Source organism: Pholis gunnellus, assembly GCF_910591455.1.
Source record: "Pholis gunnellus genome assembly, chromosome: 16".
In the NCBI taxonomy this organism is placed as follows: Eukaryota; Metazoa; Chordata; class Actinopteri; order Perciformes; family Pholidae; genus Pholis; species Pholis gunnellus.
In genome coordinates, this window is record NC_136543.1 from 435,001 (window position 1) to 459,502 (window position 24,502).

General features: G+C 42.8%; 1 protein-coding gene and 1 long non-coding RNA gene across 3 annotated transcripts in view; both read left to right on the top strand.

Annotated features, from left to right (window-relative positions):
* Positions 1–1,744, top strand: part of LOC306708177 — a 5,724-nt gene extending 3,980 nt beyond the window's left edge. For both annotated transcript variants that reach the window (XR_013767446.1, XR_013767447.1), the window contains exons 6-9: positions 333–370; positions 815–869; positions 1,280–1,333; positions 1,626–1,744. This is a non-coding gene — a long non-coding RNA (uncharacterized lncRNA). The remainder of the gene's footprint in view (positions 1–332; positions 371–814; positions 870–1,279; positions 1,334–1,625) is intronic.
* A 5,237-nt stretch (positions 1,745–6,981) lies between these two features.
* On the top strand, positions 6,982–9,940 carry txnipa (thioredoxin interacting protein a). The gene is made up of 6 exons (XM_079175726.1): positions 6,982–7,342; positions 7,542–7,617; positions 7,726–7,873; positions 7,954–8,313; positions 8,413–8,715; positions 8,826–9,940. Exons 1-6 carry the CDS (start codon positions 7,087–7,089, stop codon positions 8,871–8,873), a joined length of 1,191 nt encoding a protein of 396 aa, XP_079031852.1. The 5' UTR covers positions 6,982–7,086; the 3' UTR covers positions 8,874–9,940.
* The last annotated feature ends 14,562 nt before the right edge of the window (positions 9,941–24,502 follow it).

Consider the following 24,502-nt stretch of genomic DNA (forward strand, 5'->3'; position numbering starts at 1 on the left):
AAAGGTCAAAACTAGTTGCATGTTTTGGCTATCTTTCCTATTTATATTAACATGAAATGATGGTATTACAATCCTCAAGAAGGGTCTTCAACTAAACTCATTTCTTGCAACCGGTGGCCTGTATTCATGCATAGGGAGTCTGAATGTTAGTCGTATAGAAGATGGTGCAATTGTTGACTTTTAGAATAGTTTCTCTAATAACTCACCTGGTTTACCTGAGAGATGCACAGCTTTAGCTAACCAGATATCAGACCAGGAGGTTGAACTCATCTGTTTTGGTTTTTAGTAAATTAGTTTGTTTTCTTAACTGAAACTTGTCTTTTTGTCTTTAGTCCACTGTGATGGCAGAAGGTAGAGACTCGTGACAGCAGTAAGTGTGTTTTTTGTTCTGTGTTTTCCTGTATCTGGCCAATGATTGGCTGTACTTAATCTCTGCACTGTATGGTATCTGCAGCCAGTTGGTTCATCAGCTGGTGTGTTCAAAAGTCAGTGCTAGACCAACTCAACATCTGGCATCGTTGGTCTCCATACATCCTGTGTTTGGAGCCCTGGTATGTTTGTTGAAACACTTAAATGAAGGCTGTGCTCAGTCACTGTTCTAATGCAGCCTAGACCTCATCACACTAATCTGTCAACTGAACGAGGAACAAAGGATTCTATCTAATGTAATGTTGGTTCTAAAGGACACTTCTACTCCCTTTTTTGGTCAATATGTCTGATTGTTGTGATAGGCGTGTCCACATGGCTCTGGCTGTATGACTGAAGTAGAGCACAGAAACATTCCTCACTTAAATCCTCATGTTTGTTCCTCCAGCTTTCTGTGGCAACAAAGCATAGCGTCCGGCCTCCAGAAGGATTCAACGTCCAAGGTGAGTGTTTAAGTATCTAGCAGAGCCGTGTGTGGTGTTAGCCACTGTGAGCTGAGGCCTATCCCGACAGACCCTTTACTGTAGGGCCGTGTCGTTGGAAATGCCTCGCACAGTAAATCTGTAGTTTCGCTTTACCCACATGTTCACTACCATGAGCATAGTGAGATATTACTGCAGGACACATGCTAGATTTGTATAATAACCAGAGTGAATCAGTTTCTTTTTTTAACTCTATCCAATTTGTCCACATTCTATGCAGAAACTCGTTGACATGTCTTCCTCTTCTGTACATCGCATTTCTTTGTATATATTCACCATCATGGGTTGGGCATGTTGAAACATGATGTAGTGAATTGATAAAGTTGGGTAATTTGAATGAAATGGACTTGACCGGATTAATTTATTTTCAGAATAGTGGGGGCATCCTGGAGACTCGGCATGGAGAATGTGGCCGGCCTCTGTCTGTAAGTATGCCTGCTGTGCTTTCCGTGTATGGTCATATACCAAGGCTCTCAGGACTCACCATTCCTGACTCGCTGTGGAATTGACCAGAAACTAAAAACCATCCCACTGGGCTTCTACAGCGTCCTGCTGAGATGACCTGGTGGGAACATGAGCAGCCTTTCCTCTTCTGCCACATCTGTAAACGTGCTGTCTGTATCATTGTAAAGTCAAACTGATGATGACTTGGTAGACTGTCGCACCAGGGACACGACTCCTGTTGAGCCTAACAGCTGGACCCTTTCTTGTTTTCAGGTTGACGGTGAGCCGTTGGTGATGGGCTGAATGAACTCTCCTACCCAGATGACTAGATCATAAAGGCAGCTGTGTCGGTTTACTGTGTACTCTGTAACAAATAAAATATCAGACTTTAACTCCACGTTTCTTTTAGTCTCTATGGAAATATGAGCATTCAAAATGTCTTAATGGCATGTATCATGTAGTTGGCTGCTATTTTATCCAAGGTGACCTAATGTAAGCTAAGTCACCATGCCCAAATACTCCAGAATCATGGAACTACATGAACTGTTCATCATATGGCCCATTTCATAACTGACTTCACAAGTTGCTGTAGTATCTCAGTTTTCAAGGTTCCTTGCAGTCAGTTGGCGACATGGACTCTCATCATCTTGCATTCCACCTGGCTTGCTCCTAAATGTTGGTGTAGTTTATTTCCTTTTTCTGAAGTGGTGAGATTCTAGCATTTGTTGACCCTAATACTGCAGAGACTTGGTGACCTCTCTCCTTGAGGTGTCCCTCTGTGCTGGAGTTAAGAAATAAGGTCTTTTTAGATATCAGGAGCCATGTCAGAAATAACAACCTCAGATTTTATGATTGTGTAGGACTGGTCACTTTACTATTACTCACTTATTGGAATAGTCATAATTTGGAATTAATCCAAATGTTTTGAAGATGTCTAAACAAAATGACTGGTTCTGAATGATCTTCAACTATGATACATTCCAAGTCTTTAGATCTGCCTGAAGTGCCCCAGACCCTTAGAGTGCTGGTCCATCACAGATCAAAGCTTCCAGCTGTAGCAGCACATTCCCTCCACTAGAGAGCAGTATATTTACATTAGCAGACGGATTGTGGTCCTGTTGTGTTCAGGTTTCATTAAGTCTCCCCATGCCCCGATATGTTCTACCTCAGGCTGACAAACCTGCACATTCATTGGTCTGGTTTTGATTGGCTCACAAGCACATCACTCAAATGGTTCCGCCTCTCAATGAAACATCGCATCTGGCTATTGTCACCTAATTACACAAGCTTCTCTTTACACTTCACGCTCTACTCATATGCTCTGCTTTGAAGTGCACGAGTGAGTTCATCCTGTGCTGAATAACAGCCTTCATTCTCAGTGACGGAATAAGCCACCGACTTCTGACAAGCACCTTTCACTTCCTTCCCCTCTTCAGGATGGGCATGGGCGCATTATGAGACCAGGGGCCCCTGGGCACAGACATGGAATGGGTCCCCCACCTCTCCCACTTAGGAGCAAGATCCCCAGACTGAAATGAGGCAGCCATGTTTGTAGTTGCGTGACATCTTTGTGGTCATTTTACATCTTCATTTTACAATGCACACACCAATAGAAAATAAATAATAAAATAGGTATTACATATAAGGTAAACGGAATCCACACATAAAAAATATGAAAAGAATCTCAAATGTATTTGATGAGCACACACATACATATGTATATTTAAATTTAAAAAGGGACTATTTTATCAATTTTATTTTTTGAGATATCTACAACATAATTTCGACTGGTCATAATTCCAGTTCAAGATATCTTAATTCAAAAGAACTAGTGAACATGACGTGGATAACTTGAACTGGAGTTAGGAATAGTCATAATTTAGTTGTAGATATCCATAATCAAGTTATAGATATCTTTAAATACATTTTGATTAGGGATATCTCAATTGGAGATATATTTAACTTTTATTCTGCCTAGTCAAAATCTGATTACAGATATCTTGAATCAGAGTTTTGATTAGGCGAAATGGCATTGCAGACAACTGTTAGACACAAAAAAATGTTTTCTTTAATTCAAAAATATGTCTTATATTTTTAATTTGATTAATTAAAAGACAATTCCCACCCCAGCCAGAACCTGTTCACCTGCTGCCGTCTGGAGAGAGACACAGAAGTATCAGCTGCTGAACCAGCAGACTTCAGATCAGCTTTCCTCTGGCTGAGACTCCTGAACTCTTCCTCATGTATAATAGAGTTTAGTGTGTTTCTATTGGTACACTGGTACGGCACTACTGACCGTATGACTTTTCCTCCATGTCAGAGCAGTCGTGAGGCCCAAGTTCACATGTTTGACTGGGCTTTAATGCTGCAGCCCGTGCGCGACAGGAGCTGTCAGCAATAAATGCAGAGGACTCACTTTCTGCAAAAAGACAACTTCCGTTTTATTGCAACCGGCACTTCCTCTGCTAACACTGCTCAAATGTTTTGCTGAGCCGATATCCAGCCTCGCATGAGCAACATCGACAACAATGCGGACTAATCATGATGTTTAAGATATTTCGGATAGTCCAAACTGAATTACAGATATCTGTAACTGTCCTCTTGACTAGTCACAATGATGTAATAGATGTTATGTAGACCGGTGTGTATGTTTTTGCAGTCAAAGACCAATAGAGGGCTCTAGTGCTGTTCTTCTGTTGGATAAAGAGTTGTGTGCTCAGTGTTCAGACCCAGGATGGGCATGTTGTAACGTTGAGTAGTGTTACCTGCAATAAATCAGCACAACTGAAGATCAAGTCTCATATATATATATATATCTGCATATAATTGATATCCCAATAGGTATCTTTGATACAACTTTTGACTAGTCACAATGTCATAATGCTGTTATTGAGGCCTCTCATTGTAATTCTGGATAGTCAAGCTTGGCTATTAAATGTTAAAACAGCCTGTCTCCTGGAAACAATTCAGACAGCTAGCCTCTGGCAAAGGAGCAAACCGTCTGGTGTTAAAACATCACGTGGGCCGAGAAGTCTGAAAGGATCCCAAAACAATCCAAACAGCAATACCAGAACTGGACTACACCCACCATGTTGAAGGACAGACCACCAATCCGGCTAACAAGCATACAGCTATGCTAACATTAGCCAGCAAGCTTAGCTACTGTGAGTAACATTTGGGCTTCAGTCAAAGTTGACTGTAGCAGCACTATAGCATCATGACAAAGCCTCAGGATCACCTGGCAAACTAACAGTGTTTCAACAGTCAGGACTCCGTCTTCCTGTAAAAGGTGAACACTGTGTTCACTTGTACTATAAGTAGGTGAAGGTTCACAGAAGGGAACAATGTGATCTCATCAGATCACAAACAGCTTCTAGACCACGCCCCCAGCAACAACACTGGGCGGTGCAGGTCACATGACACCTCACACACACATTACAAACGAACCCACTGGGAAACTAGAACGTACACGACACGCGCACACACACAGACACACACACACACACACACAGTCTGATAAACATACAGTCTGTTGTTGGTGTGCCAGAGGGAGCCGTCGAGGAACTGATGTTCAAAGTTGTCTCGACCGAGAACTTTCTCTGGAATGTTTGAGGCTCCATGTTGGAACATAGCTTCATTACACCATCAGAGCTTCAAAGTAGTTTGAATTTGTTGTGCTTGTAAAATTGAGCTGCAATCCCTCAATCCTCATAGACAAGGGATGGACAAAATAACAGAAATGCTTGTCTGTAATACATCCCGATAAAACAGCCGTCAGTGAATACTACCTTTAAAGGTATATAAAAGGTGTAATATGTATCAGAGGCTAAAGAGGGCCACATAGCTGGAGCCAGGAGGGGTGTGACAAAGAGGTGATGCTGGACCTGGGAAAGAGGTCGGGCTGCACACCCTGCTTACTGGCTGGAGGTAACAGCCCCACGTCCAAAACACAGCAAAATAATAAGGAAAAAGGAAATACATGGAGACCCACGCACTTCTAGTGTAAGTGATGAATGAGAGGGATTCTTTTTCAATCATTGTTTTTTAGGAATTTATAAAATCTTCAGCTCACACATGATACACCTAAAGTCATTGCTACTTTTGTGTGTGGTTGTAGGCTCAGTGTAGAGCGGGTCGTCCTTCAATCAGAGGATCGGTGGTCGATCCCCGGCTCCGCTATTCCATGTCGATGTGTCCATGAGCAAGACACTTAACCCCAGATTGCTCCTGTAGCTGTGCCTACGGTGTGTGAATGTTGTATGAATGTTAGTTAGTCCTGATGGGCAGGTGGCACCTTGCATGGTAGCTCCTGTCATCAGTGTATGAATGTGTGTGAATGGGTGAATGATGACATGTAGTGTTAAAGCGCTTTGAGTGGTCGGAAGACTAGAAAAGAACTATACAAGTACACCCATTTACCATTTGTATACTATATGTGTTTACACATATCTTTTTACTTCGTCTTTTGTACTTCAAACTCAAATATTTAGTCGCTATCAGGTTTGCTGATTCATCCATTCACTCTATTTATGTGCTGCTAGGTCCCTAATAACATTGTTAACACCCCATTCCTGCCATTCTCTGCAGTGTGGACAGATTTTCTATGCCTGGCCCAGATTAGCTGTGTGGAAGATAAACCCTTATCATGCCAGCTGTTATTGTGCATTGTGCATATTCCCAGAGAAATGTACAGGCGACAAACAGTGAGCCTGCAGCTCTTCGGGCTCCTACAGTTCACATTTCTGCCTCGGTATACTCAATATGCTAAGGTGGACTGTGATGCAGTCTAAAGCTCCACAACAGGTCAGTGAATGGAGTTTAAGATTGATTCATCAACTGCTGTTTCCAAGGTCAGGAATTAACTGTCAAGCTTGACACTTTTGTCACTGAACCAAATCCTTCACAACTATGTTCTTAACCAAATAGATATGGATGGACTATACAGCATACACATTAGTTGTCTTGTGTGGTTATTGGGAGTGCCCAAATGAAACATGTTGGCACTGAATGATTTCCATGACCAAACTATGGCTGCATATGACCAAACATCTAGGAGATAAACCTGGCTAAAGTGTTCATTGTGACAAAGTCAACAAACATGATAACATGAACACATAATTAATCATTTGTAAAATGTGTGTAACCCTTTACAAATGCATTATCATTATCGCTCCCCTCTACTCCTGTCATCTCACTCCAGTCAAATCTTTAATAACTATGGCCAAACTATTGCTTATAGTCATTATGATTTAGTGTATCATATTCATACTGGACACTTCACCGACCTCATGTTCCTACAGTTCCTCCACGCTGTATTTGATATATAGGCGGTTGTTGCTATGTATTCTTGGATGTATACAGTATCAGAGGGTGATGATAACACTATGGTCTCAGGTCTGTTTACTACAAATGTACTGCTCCCTGTGTCTGCCTTCAACTTCCTGTGCACACATCTGCTGAGCACGCTCTACAGTCTCGCAGCCACGCGGTGTCCACGCGTCGGCTTCGGGCGCTCATTGGCTAGAGCTGACACAAACAAAGGTTTTCCACCAATGGGAGCAGTGTGCACGCGCTGAGCCACGCTGTTCATACTGGCCGCTCATGTCCCGGGTGAGGCTGGTCCCATAAAACCAGCAGCGCTCTCTTTGTTGACAGCAGAGTGGAGGGAAGCTGTTGCTTCACAGCTACAAGACATACTTCTTATCTCCGTGTTGGATATCACTAATAAGCAGTCATGGTGGCTATGGCAAAGAGAATGAAATGCTTCCAAATTATCTTTTCGGACCCGAGCAAGACTTTTTACTGCGGCGGGGACAAGGTGTCTGGCCGGGTGGAGGTGGAAGTGAACGAGGTGACGCGCGTGTCCGCGCTGAAGATTGTGGGTCTGGGCTGCGCCAAGGTGGAGTACTCTAAAGGCAAGCAGCGGTGTCGACAGGAGGCCGAGTACCTCCGACATGAAGAGCTACTGCTGCTGGACGACCACCCCACAGGTACACGCGGGCTCATATTACCACTCTCTGGTCTTTTGTCACAATGTATCAAGTAATACCACTTAGTGGGGTGGTCTCTGTGTGCACGCCCACATTAGAATCCCCCTTTTTAAATTCCTTTTCACCTTGTGAGTGCAGACACAAGAGGCTAGTGAAGCCCAGTCCAGACCACCTCTTTAATCATGTGTTCTCTTCCCAGACTCTGATGGATCAGTCGTCTTGAGGCCCGGCAACAAATACCAGTACATGTTTGGATTTGAGCTCCCCCAGCAAGGGTGAGATGGTGTTTCTTCCTCTAAACACTATCATCATGGTTGGATGTCATTGTGCTGTACTTCACAGAATAGCTGAGGCTTTAATTTTCTTCACACATGTTCTCACAGGCAGCTTGTGTCGTCATACAAGGGGAAGTTTGGCTTTGTCCAGTACTATGTGAAGGCCCTGATGGAGAGGCCACAGCAGCCCACTCTCCAGTGTAAGAAACCCTTTGAGGTGGAGGAGCCTCTGGATGTCAATACCCCAGACCTGCTGGTGAGTTCACTGACACTGCTGTTGTATAATGATGATGAAGTGCTGCATGAGTTGAGTCTTACCTCTCTGTATCTCCTCAGTCTCCCACAGGTGGCATGAAGGAGAAGAAAGTCACCTGCATGTTCATCCCTGATGGCCAGGTGTCACTAAATGCAAAAATCGACCGCCGCGGCTTCTGTGAAGGCGAAGACATCTGCATCAACGCAAAGTTTGAGAACACGTGCTCCCGCATTGTGGTGCCCAAGGCTGCCATCATCGCCAAACACATCTATCAGGCCAACGCCCGCACCAAGGTCTTCCGTCAGAAGCTGTCTTCAGTGCGCGGCAACCACATCATCTCCGGCATGTGTGATGCGTGGCAGGGAAAGACCATCAGGGTGCCAAAGATAAAGCCATCTATACTGGGCTGCAACATCATCCGTGTGGAGTACGCTCTCATGGTAAGCTTTCAGTTGCTGCATGTAGCCAGACAATTTTCAGTTGTTACATTTTGAGAATTGAAAATCAATGTTAACACGTGTTCATGATCATTTTGCTAGATTTACATCCACATTCCTGGTAGTGAGAAGCTGATCCTGGAGCTGCCTCTGGTCATTGGTACTTCTGGTCTGGGCAGCCGCAGCAGCAGTGTGAGCAGCCATGAGGGTTCGGTCAGCAACGCCTCCCAGAGCTGGGTGTCCCTCAGGATGCCCTCTGAGCCTCCCAGCTACTGTGACGTCACCCGCGACTGCCGCCTGGACCAGCCCCTCACGCCGCTCCTGGACGACTTCGACGGTGACGAAAGCCCCATCTTCATGAGCGCGCCGGCCTTCCAGTTCCCACCACTTCCAACATACACTGAGGTATGTGTCTGACCAGGTTGTTTCAATAAGTGAGCATAACCCTCACTGTCAAACTGATAAGAAATGACTTTGGCTGATAGTCTATCTAATAAAAGTAAATCTTTTTCCAGGCTGAGGAGGAGTACAAGGGCAACGCTCGCATGTTGCCAGTCTGCTGAAGTCCAGCAGGGACTCTAGAACTGTGGTCCAGCTCTTAGGGACTGTTCATCTTAAGCACTTGAAAAGGAGCTGAAAGTCCAAACTCCAGAGGAGATGTTGGGTGGAGACGTAAAGCCAGGACTGTGGAAAGAGGCTCTCCTGCTCTGTCAGCAGTCTTCACCGCGCTTCATCACCTACGCTGATCTCAAGTCTTCCGCATGGTGCTCTTCAGGTCTGGGACCTGGAGGTGGAGCTACATAGGCTGGGGCGCGCTACATTTCTGAATAAGCTGTCCCTTCCACAGACTCAAAACTTTCAGGGTCTCCCTTCACTTCCCAGCCACTTTATGACTCCGCTTGGGGGCCAAGCATTGTATGAGTCGACCCCCAGCCTGCTGCCACATCTTTGCATTTCGGGGGTTTGTCTTTTCCTCGTGATGCTTTGACATTCCTGTCGACCCCTGTGTTTTAGGGGATTTCACTCCAGGAATGTGTCGTTGTAAAGAATGTGTCAGGAATATTGTTGCCTTTGAGAATCACAGCAGGCAGAATAATCTTCCTTGGCTGCTAATAGAACGTAATGCAGCATTCATATTTTCTTATGTACCGGTGTTTGAAATGTTATTCCTGTATTTTATTGCACTTTTTGATTGATGCATTTTGCTCTTCTACTGCCTACAAGACTTCCATATTGTATTGTTTGTTTGATCAATGTTTGTGGAGTTTCTGTAGGTAAAACTCTCTAAACCTTTTGGAACCTCTCGTTTCCAAATCCCAGCTCGGTGGTTGGCTGTCAAGTGCCAAACATGATCCATACAACACACACGCTCCTACATGGTGCGAGGCACCTTATGTGAGGATAATCATTGGATCCTATAAACAGTTGTCAAAGACAACGTTAAACTGAGAGATCTCCACTGGGGGGGGGGGGGGGGGTCCTAGCTCCTGTTCCTTCAGGGCGCAAAGAAAATCACTGTTAAAGACTGATATGTGAGAAAGTATGTTTGCAATGGATTCTTTATATTTATGAGTATTTTTTGTATAAAACCCTATGGGTTACTTTTTTATTAAAGACAAGTTGAAAGATATCCGGTGTGCCTGCTCTTCACTGGGTAATGATCGGTGGTCCGTCCATCAAGGTTCTGCTTCAGTCCTCTTCGTTGTGGGAAACATTTCTCTATTGTAGCTGTGATCAGTGTGTTCACCCAGCCGACGGCTTAAACATGGTGCTCGCCACACTAACGTTTTCTACAGAAGCGACTCACAGCTGGAAGTGAATGCTCGTTTGCCACAGAGCAGCACTTTGTATTCAATGACTCGCTCCATTGCTGAACAATCCACAGTCTCTTATTACAGGTTGGCATTCAAGAGTCTTCTTTGACCAGCAAATGAATTCAGTTTTTTCCAGTTAAGATAATAAAAAAACAGTTTTATCTGTCAAGAACTTCCAGGTGGTGCTTCATACATTGATGTCTTCCAGGTATGGATATATATATATATATATATATATATATATATATATATACTGCAGTTCACTCTTCTGATGCCTCTCACAACAAAACCTCTAAACTAGACGGCCAGGTCCAACACCAGAGAACACATCACACGGGTTTTAAAAATCACTTCATTTGCTCCTAGTCCGTCTCGGAGTGGATTTAAAAATGTAGTTAAAAAGCTTGTAGTGGATTAGCTCCACAATATATAGCTGACCTCCTGACCTCATACCTGAATGCATCCGAGATCCTCTGGTAGGTCCCTCCTGGCCATTCCTCGGCCAATCCTTCAAATTAAGGGGGCCGGTCCTTTTCAGTTTTTATTTTTTTATGCACCTGCCTACGAACTGTCATTATTAAGTGACTATTAGAATTACTTTATTAATTCCCTTGTTATTTTGCACACACACAGGACCCATAGACATGCCATTGTTAAGATGTAATAGTGGATGCATACTGTAGAATAGTTCCAGCCAGTATGTCCTCTGCTCTGTGCTGCTGACGTCTGGTAACTGCTGAGAGTAACAGATAAGGACACTGTTTATCTGAGTCAGAGGAGGCTGTTGCTCCTGTAGGGTGCCGTAGGCTGGAGTGCTGCTTCACTGCTTAAGAATGGTCATGAGGAAAGTTAGTATAGTTATTCATGGTAGTTTACAAGGGGAGTTAGTGAACTTACGTTACACTGAACTATTTTTTGCCTATAATTGACTTTAAAAGAGAGAGAAGGGTGTGCCAGCACTGTTGCCTCACAGCAAGAGGGGCCAGGGTTCGTATCCCGGGCTGGACGGCCCTTCTGTGTGTTTGCATATTCTCCCCGTGGCAGCGTGTGATGTCTCCAGGTTCCTCCCAGAGTCCAAAGACATGCAGCTTAGGTTAATTGAATACTCTCAATTGCCCATAGGTGTGAATGTTTGTCTGTCTCTATGTGTTGGCCCTGTGATAGTCTGGTGACCTGTCTAGGTTGAGCCCTGTCTTCGCCCAATGTCAGCTAGGATCGGCTCCAGCCCCCCACTACCCTGAACAGGATAAACTGTTAAAGATAATGGATGGATAGAGAAGGGTATTCCATGCATATGTTAATTTGGCATGCACTGTAACCACTCGGCTAAGAAGACGCTCTACAATAGAATTTCTGAAATCCAGTTATGGCCTTTGGTTTTGGTGTGCCACCCCATCACAAAATCCTCTGGGCGCCCCTGGCATACTCTCCCTTTGTGGAGTTCACTGGAACGTTTCTTCCAGGTAACTTAACGTTTGTTTATTGTCATTCTACAACACAGGGTTGAACGACAAAATGCAAGTTGTAGTCCCTTTCTGCTGTTGAGGAGTCTGATAACCTGAGCATAGAAGCTGCTGTAGTCTGTACCCACAATGCAGGCATATTCACATTTCTTTATTGCTTCCTGGTCTTGGCGGCCGTGGCACACTGGGTTAAGAGGGTTGTCCGGTAACTGCAGGGTCGCCGGATCGATCCTTGGCTGGGATGTGCCAAAGTGTCCCTGAGTAAAACACTGAACCCCTAACTGCTCCCCGGGCTGCTTTCTCAGCAGCCCACTGCTCCCTAGGGATGGGTCCAATTTTGTGTATGTGACAATAAAAAGGCATTATTATTATTATTGTTGTATGTCTATACAATTGGCAGTGATACTAGCAAGGGGAAGCCAGTAAGTGGTCGTGTCCTTGTTGCTTAACACTGTCGGTGCATTGCTGTGGACCACAATGTGTGACACTTTCAGCAGGAGTGTAAAGTTACTATAGCCATGTAGAACCAACATTTATTTTCAACTGTGAATGTCCACCGGCAGCAAAACGTAATATTTCCCCTTACATGTACACATAATAATAGAATACACACACGAACAACAACAGGTGTAGACATTTGGGATAAAGCAACATGATTGGGTGAAGGGGCGGGTGCAGTCACATGTAGAGCAAGTGTCAACCACTGAAACACCCAGAGTCTGTTTGACTGACACGTACATGGAAAACAGTGCACACATGTCCACCATCTGATTTCCAAGAAATCATAACATGGAGGAGAATCTGATCCTCAGTTTTCCATTAACACGGATGAATGGCTTTTTTATTAGAGCAAAACAACACTACATAACAGATGCAATAGGACATTTTTATTATTGAAAATTATTGAATCATTTTTGATTTCACTTTTTTGATTTGTTTTTGCCCTCCCAGTGTGTTTGTCTTGCAGTACAAAAATGTCTTTGTTTGTTAACAATTGATGCATGGAGTGTAAATGACCATTCTATTAGATTATGTAACAGCTTGTCATTGTCTTAGAGAAAAATGAACTACTGAACATATTCTATAACCATGGGCAACAATCTTTTCACAGACTTGTCTGATCGGATTGACAGCTTGGTTTACTCTCACCTATGATTGACTAACTGCACGGGAAAAAGCAATGAAAATGTGTTACTTTCACAACATTTCATAGATTCTCCAAGTGTGTCAAACTCTACTGGAGCATTCTTCCAAAGATATTCCCTCTTCTGATGTTTCAAATGATGGCGGCGGAGAGTGCTGTCTAACACGTCACGTCACCTGTGAAGGCTAAAGCGTATGATTCACATCATAGGATTGGAGGAGGCCTTTGACCTGTATAGATTATAGATTATTGTTTGTTCTACACTCAATTATTATTTTGAGTTTTTCCTTTGAAGGATCCGTTTGGTTATATTCTATGTTTCCTAATGTCACTAAAGCCGACGTGCAGAGCCAAACCAACAATGAATGTATATACTAACAAGTATTGGGTGTGTATTAAAAGCCTGATATTTCTTATTTCTTTGTGCCATAGAGCTCCATTGTTGCCCAAAAACTATAAGAAAGCTGCACTGCTTCTCTTTGTCAGCAGAGTGCGTTTCCCTCCCTCCTTCTCTCTCTCTCTGTTAAATGATGTTTAAATGTAGGTATCATTAAATATATTTCATTCCATTTTAGCAACACCAGTTCAGCAAAGACCGACAGTCTCTGAACTGCAGCCCACCTTGGTCGACGAGGAGTCGAGAAGGAGGGTCAGCTGACGGCCGTTGACCAGCGTTCACTCTGACAGTCTGAATGGAGTTCAATGAGCCAGTTATTTTCACTCAATCCCTCACACACCGTCCTGCTGCCCCAAATACTCACCAAGTGTGGATTAATCCGCTGCTGCAGATTGTCCCCAACAAGCTGATCAAACATTACAGTGACGAGCTGTTTTAGGTACTGAGCCCTAAACTTGAATGTGTCATCTGTCTGTAGGTCAGGTCGAAGGACTATCAGGCTTTAAATGAAGCATCACTTTCTCCCTTCACACAGCAGTTGAAGATGGGTAGCGTATTGAGTACAGTTTTTGGTTAGAAGGAGTTTGTTTTGTTCCTGTACTTGACATTTATTTCTATTTTTTTAGTGGAAATTGACAGAAAACTTTGGGATGTAAAGTCTACATGTAGGCCACAGGTCGGTGTGTATAATGTTGTTATAATACACTTGTACTCTCTTCGTTCTGAGCCTTTAACCTGACACAACATGCTCTTATGTTTAAGGTGTGGGTGTGTGTGTGTAAGTTACAACATCATTACCATCATCATGTCATGATAGAAGAACGTTGCATGCCCCGGCCTGTTATTGGCTGAGGAGCAGAGAGCACTCGCCTCCTCTTTGGCCAAAGCAGTTGTTCACGAGGGTGCATTCCACAGCCGCATGTTAACACACACACACACACACACACACACGCACACACACACACACACACACACACACACACACACACACACACACAAACGCTACCAGCCTAAACCGTACCCTTAACCTAACCTAACACCCACTGTAAAATAAGTCTTCATCCCATAATGTAATGACTTACATTATGGAGATGTACACTTGGTCCCCATTTTGTCCTTACAAGAAAGGCAAAGACAATGTGACAGTGTATTCAGATTCATGGTTTCATCTATGTCCTCATCCCTCACCCTCCCTCTTTTCGTTTCCTCATAGTGATTCATGAGTTTGTTGTGCTTACACAGCAAGTTTGGTCATGAGCCTGCCGTTAACGATGATACCACGCTTCTGATAAACACGCATACCAAAAGCAGAAAAGAATGTCTTTATACTCTGTAATATCTTTAACACGTCCCTGATATTATACTTTATATTTATTGTATTCTGTGATGTTGTTTAGTGAGATTAAGTAGCTCAAAAGGAATACAAACATTTCTCATTCCCGCCTTCAGAGTCATCTCCAAAGTTATGAGATCAAGACATGGACTCAGTCAGTGTCTTTAAATCATCACAGCTTAATGAATGCCTTGAAAAACATAATTGACTTACAGGCATATTTCCCAGCATGCATCATTTTTAGCTTTATCTTTCTTTTTTTTTTTAATTGTCTGAATAAAGTTAAATGACTGGAAAGCAATTAGATGGTACTCCAGTCATTTAATATTGCACTTAGAGATTCACAAGAGACATCCTGACTTTTAGTCCAGGTCAAGCTCAGGAATCACTACACTTGACATAATGCAGCTAGATACTGTTTTTACCTGCGCTGCCAGGTTAATGGCCACATCTGACATCTGCCGGCCCAAGCTGAGATAACCCTGATGACATGTGATGACTCCTCAGCTGAGTAGTGGCTAGTACACTCATTAGCTCATCATTTTAGGATGGGTTACAATGATGATGAATTTTAAATCCTTGTGCAGTGCCCATTTAAAATGCCTGTTGAGAACGGGCCAATAGCTCGGCCTGTAGTCTTCCTGCTTGCAGTTTTCTCAAGAACCACTCATACAAACACGTTCCCACTCGACACTGCGCTTCCTTGGGTCCTCAGCAATACACCTGCCATGGAATTGCAGCTGGTCGCAGTCAGAACTAATAGTGTAGAAGGCCTACAGTCTCATTGACAGGCAGACTTTACTCATAGCCATAGACAATGCCTATGGGCCAAAATAAAAGGAATTACTACAATGTTTATATATGAAAAGCATATATAGAATATATTTTACCTCAGAAAAAAAGTTTTGAGTAAAGAAAATAAAATCTGTTAATATGTCATGTTAGTATGTATTTATGTGAGAAAGTAACCCATTTCCAAAAACCAATAACCAAAATCAGGTGAACAATGCCAGCATAGACAACTATCAAGCCGTCAGTATCTGTGGTCAAATGAGCTGACGGACGCTAAAGTAGCAGCGCACCCAGAAGGTTCAGCTGTTCTCTGATGTCTCACCGCTCTCACTCTCCTAACAGAGAGACTTTTGGGGTTTATTTTGATCAAACCAGAGTTGATGATTGTTGAAACAGTGTAAAGATGAACCAAGGCGGTTTTGGAGAGTTTTATTTTGTTTTCGTTCATTAAATGTATTCACTATTAAAAGCAGCATGTGTATACATTCAGTATAGCTGCAGTAGCTTGTGAGAAATGAAGTAATGATGTGGTGTATCGTAACGTTTTTCCTTCACGAGTCCTGAGTATCACTATTACACGTTTCACCACGAATAGCTCAAAATCCACAAACCTGGCCTAAAAAAGAAGAAAATCTGAATTGATCACAACCTGGTCAGAGCTGGATGATGCTACGCCATGATTGGCCAGTCTCGATTTAGGGGTGGGACTTAGCAAAGGGTCAATTGTGTTTCTCTTTACAGACACAGTAGTACGCCGTGTAACCATGAGCTGTATATAAGAAGTGGATGTAGTCGTCCTGACGTCACCTAATGGACTGACGTTTTGAAGCCTCGAGTTTGCTATTTTGGCCGTCGCCATCTTGGATTAAGGCTATCGTTTTTTTCACCTGTGAACGGAGGTGACCATATTAGGACTGAGGGAGTGAAGTAGAGACGCTGTATACGGCATTTGCAAAGCTGAGGTAGAGATGCATGCTCACAAGAAAAGTACACATTTCTGGTCGGAAGGAGAAACACGCCTACTTTTAAGTATTAAGAAGGAGCTGGATTTCAACAGGTTTTTGGATATGCACAAATACGTCGACCTTCTCAAGAATGTGCTTGAAGGAATGATAGAGGGTCCAACAAGCCTCCACCGCTGGAACACTTTGAAAAACGTATTTTAATGCAAAGAAGCAAAATGGCACAAGCAGCTCCTGCCGTTTCACTTCTCCTACTTTGATGTGATAAAGGAATGTTCGGGCATCGACCTGGCTCTGGTGATGAGGATGCGGCATGGGGTCGTTTTACGTTAATTGGAATATGCGTGTATTAGTGAAATATTCGTTTTCATTAGACATGTAAACAGCTTATAGGAATATTATTTCTGAATAATTGCAAAAGGCCGAATATTTGCTGGTGTAAACGTAGTCACTGTAGCTGGCCAGGCTTGTTTTTTTCTTAATTTTGACACTCGTAGTGTGAACACAGCACAACTTTATGGTGACATGAACATGAAATGAGTTTTATTTGTGGTGTTGTCCCTTGTTTCACGGATTCCCCACTTCTCTTGCTGTTTCATCCATCCAGCAAAACAAACTCCTGTCTTCAGACTGTCTGCTGAAGAGCAGCAGAACACCCTTTGGCTGAAGTCTGCAGCCGTGCGTTCTGTGATTGGCTGAAGTCCTTGTCCATGCATGCGGCATGCAAGCAGAGCATGTGTGTTCCGAGAGGAAGTGTGTTTTTTTATTGTGCTGCTGCTATAATGAGTTGGCTTCAAACAGGAGGGACTTTCTGCTCACTGTGACATTACTTTCACTTCTGGAATTTTGGTGTGATTTCTGTAAAAGGCACTATGTCCTTATCTGGTTCTGCTACACATCCGTCTCTAAAGAATTACATATGTTGCTGCCCCCTTAAACTCAATCATCTGTCAATGAACCATCCATCTCTTAAAATATATGTTTATAAAGAGAGGCACCAGATTGGACCGTGATCGATAAAAACGCTGCTGGGGAGACCTGGTGTGGTGCGAGGGCCCTCTGACACCCTGCGTGACAAACCACGGGGCTGACGTGGAACTCAGGGGAGAAACGGCAAACTATCGGGTGGTGAGGACCCGCAGCTGAGCGGATCGGCAGGTCAGCAAAGTGACTTGTGTGGGTGTGTTTCCAGACTGGGGTCTTAAAAGTAACCTGTCAGTGTCTGCTTCTTTGACATAAGCACAACATGTACTGAAATAATGGTTAGATCAGGCAACTCCGGGACTGAAAAGTGAAGCCAATGCTTCATGTCCTAAAGCTGCATTCTCTCTACTGACCACCAGGGGGCGACTCCTCTGGTTGTATAGAAGTCTATGAGAAAATGACTCTACTTCTCTCTTGATTTATTCCCTCAGTAAACATTGTAAACATGAGTTTATGGTCTCAATCGCTAGTTCTTCAATGTTCATTTAGTAAATGAAGGTCCCATTTAGAGTAAAATAAACAATAAATAGAATGCTTTCGGATGTGGCTAACTTGTGATTGGTGTGACATAGCTACCACAGTGTTGTCCGGTTTGGGAGTTGTCCCCGTTTTAATCTAAAAACGTTGACCCGTCCACAGTGTGTTTTCAGTTTACAAAAGTTAATTGTAACATTTTTATCACCTAAAAACGTATTGTTCAGCGTTCAGTTTAACTTAGCTCCACCCTTTAGCATCACTTCTGGTTGCAAAAAAAACAAGATGGCGACGGCCTATGTGCCACTTCTTGTACACACTGTACGGGACTCCTCTATGACACAGGGTCACAAGATTACCTAATAATGCAGGGGACACATTATGACTGTCCTACAGTATTAACAAACACATATGGAAATGAATAAATCACCACAAGCTGATGGCTGGACAGTGAGCCTGGAGCCTTTGGGCCCCTGAAGCACTGGGGCCTGTAGTCCCCCCCTGCAGAGAGGTTCAAGGTGGCAAACAATGACTTATGCAACACAATGCTTAATAAGACCGTCCTGACAGTCTCAGGCTGAAGTGGACCACAGAGCTTATTTATATTGTTTATATAGCCTAATGTCACAAATGACAAACATGCGTCAATGGGCTTCATGCAACTACCAAGAGAGCTACACTCCACCTGCACACACACAGCAAACACAGCTCGGTGGAACATGCATCACACACTTGTTGTTTTGAAAAGACAGATCTGGGTGAGACATGAACCAACCTGCAGTTGTGTGTGTGTGTGTGTCTGTGTGTTTGTGTGCATGTGTGTGTGTGGAAGGACCTGCGAGAGAGAGAGAGAGAAAGAGAGAGAGAGAGAGAGAGAGTGAAAGAGAGAGAGAGAGAGGAAGAGGTAAACAGGCGGAGGGAGGCTGGAATGTCTGACTCCACCTTCAGCAAACAGAATGCAAAACAAGTTTCCCCACGAGGACAGGAGGACCTCTGTTCAGTTATACTTTATATAACTTTATTATTCTGAATACACATTCTCATTACAGTATATTACAGTACACAAGGACTTTAAATGAGATGAACAAACTGTATTATACTGTAAACAAAGTAGAGTATATTGTAGTAGTCCTTTTAACTCTCTCTTTAAAATTGGCCTACATTGTTGTGCACACCAAAGAGCAACACCACATGTCTTCACTTTCACTCTGCAAGGTTGAATCAACCTCACCACACCAGTAAACACTGCTGCAACATGAGCTGCTAACTTTCAAATATATCATACTGTAGCCAACTCTCCATTCATCCATCCATTCACATCTGCTCATCCAGGGTTGGGTCGCAGCAGCAGGCTAAACAGGCTAAACAGGCTAAACAGGCTAAACAGGCTAAACAGGCTAAGGGTAGAAATGAATATAATGTGTTGTTCAACACCAGCAGTTATATTATGTTTCTTTTCTGTGTTGTTTTCCCTTCACACTGACACATGCCGGTCCCTTAAAAGCGTCAGTGTAAACCATCCGGAGCAGATAGAGAGCTCATAGAGCTGATAGGGGTCCAACAGGCCCCTCCACTCCTCTGGGACCCGGTATCGACAACGGACCGCTGCACAGCTCCTTCAGGGCTGCAATAACAAGAGGACCCTCCTCCTCTGCCTCCCAGCACCACTTTCCTGCCTGTCCTCAGAATTTTAATAATGGACATTTTCCAAGAAGAAAAAACATTTTCTATATGATACTGAGATTTGGTAATGGTTTATGTCAACCAATTACTCTTAATTTTATATTTTGATCCATCTCTTGTCTCTCAAGAAATATAAAAGGAGCAACCTCCTCTATGAACCAGTCTCCTCTGAGGCGGGTGACCTAGGACAGCACCCACCTGTCCTTAAAGCATAACTTTAATTAAAATTCTACCCTGTACCGGTAGAGTTGGGCATTTTAACATGTGGGTCAATCTGCCTCAAGTGGCCATTTAAGGAACTGCAGTTTGTTTTGTTGTCTTTGTTTTGTTGCATTGTCTTTCCATGATTACCGCTTGCTTTTGAAATGAACAGCAGCTTGTCATCTGCTTGGTCAGGATTGAACTGTCAAACTGTTAACATGGATGAGTAGCGATACAGGTGCTCAGAATCATGGGAAGTCTACAGTTCCATGACAGTACAAACTACATGGTCTGATGAAGACTGTGCAAAACGGTCAACCCGGATCTTGAGTTGAGATTGTCAACAATCTTTATGAAGCGGGACTTTAATGAGGTATGCTATGAAGAAAGTCTCATAAGTGATTGTACATGGATAACATGAGACAGGTGTACTTATTCTAAACCCATATGTTTAATTCTTGCCCAAAGATAACTGGGGTTTGGATTTCTTTTTGAACATAATTGAATCCTGAATCCCAGTCATTGATTGCATGTCTTGTGTGGCTGTGTGGCAGATTCAGTTGGTCTTACTGAAAGGGAGCTGTTGTGACTTTTGCATCTCTTATCCACCTTCAACCTCAACTGTTCTTGGCTGGAGAAAAAAATCGATAAAGGTATGGTTTATGTGTTGACTTAGTTTCCATTTTATCATTGAATTTACATGTTTCCAATAAAAAAATACTTTATCAATGTCGTGGCTCTCACTGCAAACGTCTCTTCACTGCTGTTTGGAATATTTTAGTTACATAAATAAGTGAATCAGAGGCCAATCTTACACTTCTTGCACCATTGCTCTGCTGATCTAAACCAACAAGATACAACATGTTAGTCAGTGAGTATTAAGAACACTTTGAACAGAGCCAGGCTAGCTGCTTCTTCCTAGGCTAACCCCATCCTGACTCTAGCTTAACACACAAACAAAAGATCCACATCCATCCAAACATCTCACTCTCAGAGAGAAAGAGAATGTGTGTATGTCCCAAAATGTTGAAGTAGGTTGGTTAACAGGTGGGGGGGCAGTGGCTCCCGGATGCTGCAGCCTCAGTAGACGTAATGCTGTTGTGTACATTTCATTCAGGGAAGTTGTGTTCCTAGAAAAGTGGAAGGTCACACTGAAGTTATATCACACAGCTACAACGTTTGCTTCAAACAACCTCATGTTTGAGTGGCCTTTCTGTAGACGAGTCTCCTGTGGTTATCTGTGGTCATTGCAGCGTGAATGTCATTTGATTGCCTTGTTGTGTAGCATACACCTTTCTAAATGTGCAATGTCTTCCAGCTGTTGTGTGGCTGTCCTTGAGACAGGCATGTGGGTAAACAGTCAAGGGACTCCACGTTCTACACGATGAACAGAGTGCAGGCCCCGCCCACCGTCCTCCTCACACATGCTGTTTACAGTAATGTGCTGTCCTACTGCACACACAGACAGACGGAAGTGCAGCTGTTTTGAAGATCCTCAACATGTTTAACTGGAAAGACAAAGAACCAACACAACATGGGGAAAGAAATGCATCAGGGACAATTCTGTCAAACTGCAAAAGAAGAGGTTAGCCTGTTTATTGGGCAGCGAGTATCCCACCTCCTCAATCAGTTATGCCACTTCAGTGACCCCATTCAACTCAGTGTCACAACAAATACTTCAATAACTCAATGATCTTGACAAAAATAATTCACCTGCCAAAACTTTTGGTTGTCACAGATGGGGAAAAGAAATAACTTGAAAAATGATCCTTGGATTTTCTTTCTCCTGTTCCAAGTCATTAACCCAGGAGAGGAAACTAGTTCAACTAGATCAGACTTATGAAATGGATCAACAGAATTTATTTTCTCACTTGTCCCTCATGGCTTCCGCAACAGACAGAAACAATCTTAAAAACCAGGAGACCACAGGCAAAGTACAGTCAAATAAAAATGAAGCTAATCACAAATACGTTCCTGTCCTTGAAAACAGTTCATGTTTTTCAGTTTCTCTGATATGAAACCTGCGATGTTCCTTGATAAGCGATACCAGGCCTCAGCTGCACAGGAGTGTATTTAAGTCAACAGTAGATGTTCAGTAGATTATTTACACAAAGTGATTGCATCCAGATAATCAGGAAATCTAGGATTTGAACATGTTAAATGACTTTCTCTCTTGTTTTAACAAGAGGTTAAGGTTGCAGCACAAACCTCTGATGGAAATCTGAAGAAATCCCTGGAGACTGGATTGGGAGACTCTTGGATAAACTTGTGAGCTTTCACCTCTTTTGTGCCCAGATGATATCAGCGTTGTTTGTGTGTGTGGGAGCCGCTTGAGGGTTGCTGAGGCATCAATGTCATTTACAAAATTCAAATTGCACTACAGTAGTGCAGTGTTTAGTGCTGTTCGCCTCAAAGCGGCTGAAGTGAACAGCTGGGCCTTTCTGTGTGGAGTTTGCATGTCTCTTTAAGTGTCCCACGGACCTGCAGGTTAGCTTAGCCAGAGCTAACGAGGCTGTGAGAGTGAGTGGTTGTCTGTCTATATGTGACTAACCTGTGACCTGTACAGGTGTTCCCTGCCCCAGTGAATGCTGGGATAGGTTCCAGCCCCCATGACCATGACATTTCAGTTTCTAACTCTCCATTGATTGTCTTTTTCCCAATATTGGACATGGAAAGAAATATCATAACTAAAATCAATGTCATATTTCTAGCAAAACATTCTCTCAGGTTTTGTAGTGGGACTGCTTTTCCCTGCTGTGTGGCGCTGACATGTTGGGGACAGATGCTACACTACAATCTGAATGAGGGGGGCTGTAGCAGATCAGGCAAAGAAGTAAAGCAGAATTCATAATGACTACATACACGACTAGGATGCAAAATTGTATACATAAGAACATTGAATACATTGTTATACTTATAGCAGTCTACTTCATATTTGGGGGTGGGGGGCTATTAATCCTTTCCTTGGTCTGTGTTGAAATGTGTTGGTCTTACTGTGTGTTACGGGTTTCAGTGTCTCATGTTATGTTCCTTCACTCCTTCAGAAAGTTGTGTGAGTCAAACTCCTTCCATCTGCCTGCCTAACCCTGACCCCTAGTGGTTCAAGTAGGAGCCTTGAAGTGAAGTCGTTTTGTCAACCAGTTACCAAGTAGAACTAGAAAATGCATTTCCTGCTGAAAATCTGTTGGAATGCTGAAAGCTGAAATGAATTGCGAAAACATTGCTGAAAATAGATATCCAATTCAAAAAAAATTGCAAAAAGCTTAATAATTCAAAAAGTTTAAAGATTACAAATATGAAAAGTCAGCATCACCCCTCTCCTGAAAGAGCTGAACATTTTAATATTTGAACGATTTCTGTGGTTTAAAAAATGTCCGCAGTAGTGATATTTGTTGTAGTAGTAGATGAAAGCTGAAATTAATTGCAAAAACATTGCTGAAAATAGATATCCAATTCAAAAAAGAATTGCAAAAAGCTTAATAATTCAAAAAGTTTAAAGATTACAAATTGCTGAAAATACAGAAATGGGAGACTACCTGTCTGAAAAATGTTGAAGCCTGAACTATGGTGTCTGTAGCTGAAAGTATGAGGAAGAAGAAGGCTTTGAAAGTTGAAGAAGTTTAAGAGGATTTGAAGATTTTCTCCATAGAGATCCCATTCAAAAAAGATTGCAAAAAGATGAATAATTCAAAGTTTAAAGATTACAAATATGAAAAGTCACATCACTCCTCTCCCGAAAGAGCTGAACATTTTAATATTTGAATGGTTTCTGTGGCTTAAAAAATGTCAGCAGTAGCGATATTTGTTGTAGTAGTAGTAGAAGTTGTAGTTGTAGTAGAAGTATTATAAGTAGTAGAAGTATTAGTAGCATTAGAATAAGTGTGTGTGTGAGGGGTCCTCTAAAAGTATCCAAGACCTGAATGACTGAATGAGAGACACAGAGAGACAGAGAGAGAGAAGTGTATGTGCGCGTGTGTCTGAGTCTGTGTGTTTATCAACATTGCTGATTACCTTAATCACGAACACCTGTGTGCCAGCAGCCTGTTCTGCTGCGCAATACACACCCATTATAAAGGCAGAAAAGGACTGAAAAAATCATAAAAGTTAAAATGGGACAGTTCAAAAAATATAAAAGATATCAAAAAGCTGAATTATGTGGCAATAGATCAGGGGTTTTCAATCAGAGGTTCGATCCCCGGCTCCACTAGTCCATGTCGACGTGTCCTTGGGCAAGACACTTAACCCCAAACCTGCAGAATGTTCCTGTGGTGTATGAATGTTAGTCAGTCCTGATGAGCTGGTGGCTCCTTGCATATAGCGCATGTCATCAGGGTGTGAACGGGTGAATTAGGACATGTAGTGTTAAAAGCTTTGAGTGCTCGGAAGACTAGAAAAGAACTATACATCCATTTACTTGGAAACTTTGAAGTTGTTGAAGGGTTACATCTATGAAAGCTCATCTCCGCCAGATAATAACAATAACCCCATGGTGAGTCATAATGATGAGATCAAAATTCATAATTGTGAGATCAAAAGTTTAAATCTCTTGCAGGGTTCCCATGTGTTACGGAAAACCTGAAAAACAGTTGACCAGTTGTCCCATCATTGAACACAGAAATAAAATCCTTCTTTTAGCTGAGAACTAACTATCTGAGCTCCCCAAAAATGATATTATCATATTAAGTTATATCATCATCTTATCGAGCAACTGTGGCTCTGGCTCCGCTAGTTGCATGTTGAAGTGTCCTGGAGCAAGACACTTAACCCCAAAAAGGGCTCCTGTAGCTGTGCCTACGGTGTATGAATGTGATAGAGTCTGAATTGTAAGTCTGCTAAATGACTGTAATGTAATGTAAATGAGCATTTTGACCAGGCTGCTCAGTTATATTGTGGAAACGCTGTGTGGCACATGGTGGCACATGCAGGGTGCGTTGCTTTCCAACTT